General features: G+C 39.4%; 1 protein-coding gene across 1 annotated transcript; it reads left to right on the top strand.

Moving 5' to 3' along the window:
* Positions 1 to 3,908: 3,908 nt before the first annotated feature.
* LOC119525673 (olfactory receptor 24) lies at positions 3,909 to 4,850 on the top strand. The gene has a single exon (XM_037824509.1). The coding sequence runs from the start codon at positions 3,909 to 3,911 to the stop codon at positions 4,848 to 4,850; it is 942 nt and encodes a 313-aa protein (XP_037680437.1).
* The last annotated feature ends 1,731 nt before the right edge of the window (positions 4,851 to 6,581 follow it).

Below are 6,581 nucleotides of genomic sequence, written 5' to 3' on the forward strand. Positions count from 1 at the left end.
TAGATTTTCCAAAGATAACTGCCTGTCTCAGTTATGTTTTGTAGGTTTTCCTGTAATTCTCAGGATAATTCTCTGGGTCATTTTTCCATAGTTTGATAATTGCCTCCAGAGTCTGTCTCCCTCATCAAACTGTGAATTCATTAATTCATTCATGATTCACGATATTAATTAAATTAATAGTACAGGCTCTAGGGCTGGATTTTTTGGGATAATTCTACCACCTACCGTCTGCAAGACCTTGGACGATTTTGTTAATCTCCCTCTACCTTACCATACACAGAAATGTATCTATCAATGGTACCTATCTCATTGGGCTCTTGTGAGTGGCAAATTAACAAAGCACTTAGAACAGGGTTTGGGATAACAGGAGGTACTCAATAAACGTAGTAATCATTATTTATGAATGCATGCATTGAACAGCTATGTTTATGTCTTCTGTGTCCCAGAAGTGGTGCTTGGCCACAAAAATGAACAAAGACACACAAGCCTTGCTCTCAGGTGCATTAAGAACTGGGTCTGTGTCTTTTTCATATCCTTGTTCTCATACTCAGTCCAGATTCTGGTACACTGTAACCATCAATAATTGTTTGTAGAATAAGTAAGTGAATGAATAAATAAATGAATAAAAATATGATGAGATCTATACTTCAGAAAGATTAATCTGGCAGTTATTTCAGGATAGATTGGATGGATGAGGACCAATAAAGGACTAGTTACTGTAGCAACCCAGAAGTAATCACAGCCTTGGTTTAGTGTGGTGGGAGGCAGAGATGTGTTGGAGATGACTATAAAAATAAAACGTTTATCTTTGCTCAATAGACTTTGGCATTGGAAGTAATGAGGGAGGAAGAGTCAAAATTTCAAATACAGGCATCTGGAAAGATAGGGATTCCATTCACTGAAACTGGAGCTCCAGGTGACAATAGATTTTATTTTTGACATATTGAGCTTGCCCTACAAGGAAGGAAAAGAAATGAAAATGAATACTTATTTTAACTATATTATATATCATATTATATATCATTATGTATTATATATATATATAGAATATTATAACCATAGAGAAACTGTGAAGATAATTTTACATTAATAACTCATTTAATTCTCAGAATGACCCTGTAAGTTTATATTATTTTTATCATCCCCTTTTTACATTCAGATAAAGGTGGATTTTCCAAGTTAGGTAACTTTCACAAGATCACCCAGCAAGTAAACGGTGAGGCTCTAACTCAAGGCCCATATGTGACCCTTTTCACATCCCTTCCTTAAAACTCTAGGTGATGCTACTTAATGTCGGTTGAGATTGTATTGTAGGGCTTGGCACTATATCAGTTACTTTGTGTATGTTACTCTTTTAATTCTCTAAAAATTCCAGAGGTAGGTATTATTTGTTCTAATTATGCAACTAAGGAACTGAAATTTGGAATGGTTAGTAGTCAGTAAGTAATGGAACTGGGATTTTCACACTGATCTGTCTGAATTTTCTGTCTTTTCATCATTTCACACTGCCTTCCTGCAGGTTATCAAGATGACAATACTGGGTGCACAGCCAAAAATTCAGGTATGGGATTTAGGAGTCTGAAGATTGTGAATCAACTCTGGAAACAAGGAAATCTCTAAGAATATGGCTTTAAAAAGTAGCTCTTACCTTCAACTTGAAGGCATTTCATGAGCTCTCTGAAGTGGCATGCAAAGTTATGCCCCAGTGTATTTTTTCTGGAGAGAGGGCATATAGATTTTAGCACATTTTTCAAAGGATCTTGAGACCAAAATGGCATAAAGAAAAGAAAGCAAAAGTCAGAAACTTGCAGGGCATTCAAGGGTAGGAGATGTGAGAAGAACCCAAGAAGGAGACAGATGGAGAAATGCTGGGAACAGACTCCAATAGGTATAGTTATTACAAGAAGGTAGAGGAACTGCATCCAGCAGTGTTCAATTTAAGAAGCAAGTCTCATGTGGAGACACTCCTATGCTGTGGAATTCCTCCCAGTTTCTGGAAGTAAAATGGAAAATCCAATTTTGGGTACTATGCCATCTCTCTCTTAATTCCTATACCCAATCTGGACTCATTCTTTCTTAGCCTCCTGGAAAGCCTGTCACTCCCATTAGCTTTCACCTCCTGATTCTAATTTCAGATTTTGTATTTGTCTCTTAATGAATCTGTCATTAATTAATTAATTAATTCCACAGGTTTATTAAACATCTACTATATTCCAGACTCACTTCTAGGCACAGGGGTTACAGCAACAAGCAAGAAAGACATGGTCCCTGATCTTATGGAGTTTACATATTAATTGGGGAGAAATACAATATGATAATTTTGTGCAGATACAAATGCTCTGAAGGCAATAAAAGATTCTCCCTAGTTGTGTGCTCTTGGTCAAGTTACTTACCTTTTGTATGTTTCTGTTTTTTTAATACAAAATGGAGATAACAGATAACAACTGTACTTCATAATGTACTTTGAATTTTGAGTTAATATTTTTAATTTATTTAGAATGGTGCCTGACAGAGTAAACACAGTGAGTGTTCGCTATAAATACATGAGTATAAGGTCTTCTTAAGATAGGGTGGCCAGGCAAAGCCTCTTTGAAAGCCTCTGTGAAATGGAGTTTAATGGATTAGTGAGCATGAGGTAAGGTGGCAGGAAGAAAGCAGACTGTTGAAGACTTTTAGTGAGAAATGGTAGTTTATCATAACTAATTTAACCAGTTCCTGATGACAGCCATTTGGGCTTTCTTCAAATTCCACCATTACAAATAAGGCTGCAATGAATCTCCTCTTACATATATCCTTGCACACTTGTGAGTTGCTCTATGTGTTGGTCTGTAATATAAGCCCCGGAAGTGGATTGCTGGGTTCAAAATATACATGCATTTTTCATTTTGCTAGGTAGGAATTGCTCTACAAAAAGTTGTAGCCACATGTATTCCCACAATCAGTATGTGAAAATGCCCCTTTTACCCAAGTATAAAAAAATATTTTTTAATATAGGCCCAATTTCTTATTGTGCAATTCCTTGTTCACTTGTATAATGGGATACCACTTCACATATTTTTTGGTAATTTGTGATTCTTCTATTAACTGCTCTTTATATCCTTTGTTTATTTTCCTAGGCTTTAATTATTCCATTTAAGGAATGAACAAAAGAACTGGAACTTTTTGACTTCATTAAACATAGGAGAAATATGATAGCAGCCATCTCAAGGATTTTTGGGTGAGGAAATTCAGTTCTGATTTATTTTGGAAATAGAGGGAGAATTTAAGATGAAGTGGTGAGGAAAGTCTTAGGTTTCCACTCAGTAGAGGGATGCCTATATAAAATAGATGCTACCTTGTGAAGTGAGAAGCTCCTTGTCACTGGAAGTTTCCAGGCAAGGTTCAGACTACTATAACACCTACCAGAGATGCTGTTGAGATAGCGATGTGCTAGGTAAATACATAAAAACTGGCTTTCCAGGGGAGGAAAGTAAAAGCTCTTATTCATAGCATTTGGTGACTTCCATGGTGTAAGTACTATCACCACTGTCAATTTTAAGCTACCAATGATTCAACAACAAAATTACTGAAAATTTAACAATCTGCTCTCATAAATCAATATGAACTGGCTCCAGCACACCACACTGAAATGTTTCTACATAGGATGAGATTGATCATGGTGAACTCTGACACCAGTAGGAACTTTTCCACAGAACCCAGCAAATATAATAATCTGTCTTGAAAGGCAACTCAAAGGAAGCAGTAATTAAGGATGAACAACGCAGTCACACTGCAATCTGACTTTGCAAGGGCAAGTAGTAGCAATGGTTGGAGTTAGGAATAGGATGTATTCCAGACTAACTTCCTAGAATTTTTTCCCTAGCATTCACGTAACTTATTCCTTCAAAATGTCTGGACAAATCACATCCATGGAAACAAAGAACCAAACCAGTACATCTGAGTTCCTCCTCCTGGGACTTGTAGAGAAGTCAGAGCAAGAGACTCTCCTCTTTTCTCTGTTCTTCTGCATGTATGTGGTCATAACTGTGGGAAACCTGTTGATCATCCTGGCCATCAGCCATGATCCACACCTCCACACACCTATGTACTTCTTCCTGGCCAACCTCTCCTTGGTTGATTTCTGCCTGGCCACCAATACCATTCCCAAGATGCTGGTGAACATCCAAACCAGGAGCAAGTCCATTTCTTACCCTTGTTGCCTGACCCAGATGTACTTTTTCCATCTCTTTGGCATTGTGGACAGTGTCTTAATTGCTGTGATGTCTTATGACCGGTTTGTGGCCATATGCCACCCCTTACACTATATGACCATCATGAGCCCATGCCTCTGCAGCCTACTGGTCAGTGGCCCATGGATGTCTTCCTGCTTCATCTCTCTCACACACATCCTATTGACGGCTCGCCTGGTTTTCTGTGGCAGCAATGAAATTCCTCACTACTTCTGTGACCTCACTCCTCTTCTCCGGCTTTCTTGCACTGACACCTCTGTGAACATGATCTTTGTGTTCATTGTGGCAGGGATGGTGATAGCCACACCTTTCATCTGCATCCTGGCCTCCTATGCTCGCATCATCATGGCAATCATGGAGGTGCCCTCTGCAGGTGGCAGGAAGAAAGCCTTTTCCACCTGCAGCTCCCACCTCTCTGTGGTTGCACTCTTCTATGGTACTACCATTGGAGTCTATCTGTGTCCTTCATCTGTCCATACAGCTGTGAAGGAGAAAGCTTCTGCTGTAATGTACACTGTGGTCACCCCAATGCTGAATCCCTTTGTTTACAGTTTGAGGAACAGGGACTTGAAAGGGGCCTTGAAGAATCTTGTCAGCAGAAAAATCACCTCATCTTCCTGACCACTAAGACACCTATGAGCTTCCAGGAAGCAGTATCTAAACATCTGGGATCTTGGGCAAAAGTCTGGAATCACATGAATTGAACGAGTAGTCATGGTGAATTTTGCATTTCAGCATTTCAAAAGGAAACCTCAAGATTTCCTTGTAACAGTTTTCCAAAATACTGGTATCACTGAGACTTTCTGTGTCTATTTCATGCTATCTTCTCATAAAGATCTGTCTGGTCCAACCAGGTTCGATTTACCTAAGTTCAGAATCCATTTAGTACTCAACACATATTTATTGAGTACCTATTCTGGGCTTGATACTAAGTGAGATAAAGACACTCAATCTGAGGTTCATAGTTGAGTATCGGAGACAGATATTGGACATGAAATTACAACAGAATGGAATATGAACCATGAAGGGGAAGAACAGGATGCAGTAGGGACACCTGGCAGAGCCCAGAGGGGAGGATCAAGGAAGGCTTCCTGGGAGAGGTGAATCAAAATCCAACGATAAGATGGTGTTGTCCAGGCTAGCATGAAGAAAAAGAGTGTTTCGGACAAAGAAACGGTACATGGAAAGGTGAGAGCACAAGAGAAAGAGAAGGGTGCATTTGAGAAATGAAAAATCCAGTTATGGGAAAAGACTTGGAGAATTCCAGGTCAAGAAGCACATTAGATACTGACTAAGCATTTGGCATTTACTCCCTGGAAGTCAAGAGAACTGTCTGGTTCTTAGGATAAAGTCAGGGAGTGTGTGGATGTGACGTCCACCTCCCCACCCTTGCCCCAACCATATCTTCTGGGGGAGTAAGATGATACAAGCCAGAGAAAAGTGGGAGGCACAAGGGAGAAAGTAGAGAAAAAGATTCAGACTACACACTAAGAGAAAGAGTATTCATCACCTGATGTCACATATTTTCACAGCCAAAGGGGAAAACAGCAGTAAACTGAGTCACAAATCTCTAAACCAGAAGGAAGCTGAAGCATGATTCAATCACCATGTATGCTGTGGAATGCATATATATGGGGTAACACTGCTTTTAACAGAAATGACACTTATTCATTGCTTATTTATCTTGTGCCACATGCCATGTATTTCCTTGCATAGGGGATTTAGTCCTTCTAAATCCCCTATGAAGGTAATAAATTACATTTATATGTATTGTGGAATAGTCACAATACTTATATTGAGATTTACAACTAAAATGGAATGAGCAGTGACTTTGAAGGGGCCAGAAATTTTCAAATGGTGCTAAAGAGCTGACACCATCTGCTCCGGTTTGCTAATGCTGCTATTTTGCAAAACACTAGAAATGGATTGGCTTTTATAAAAGGGGGTTATTTGGTTACAAAGTTACAGTCTTAAGGCCATACCTAAGGCCATAAAGTGTCCAAGGTAAGGCATCAACAATAGGGTACTTTCACTGGAGAAAGGCCATTGGCATCCAGAAAACCTCTGTTAGCTGGGAAGGCACATGGCTGGCATCTGCTTGCTCCAGGGTTGTGTTTTAAAATGGCATTCTCCATTCAAAGGCCATCTTCAAAATGTGTCTCTTGGCTGTAGCACTGCACTGTGTTCCTTCTGTTTGTCAGCTCTTTTATATGGCCCCAGTGATTTAATTAAAACCCACCCTGAATGGGTGGGGTAACACCTCCATGGAAATTACCTAATCAAAGTTCTTGCCCACAGTTGACTAAGTCACATCTCCACATCAAAAGTTTCCAACCTAATCAACACTAATAT

Source organism: Choloepus didactylus (assembly GCF_015220235.1).
Source record: "Choloepus didactylus isolate mChoDid1 chromosome 25 unlocalized genomic scaffold, mChoDid1.pri SUPER_25_unloc2, whole genome shotgun sequence".
Lineage (NCBI taxonomy): Eukaryota > Metazoa > Chordata > Mammalia > Pilosa > Megalonychidae > Choloepus > Choloepus didactylus.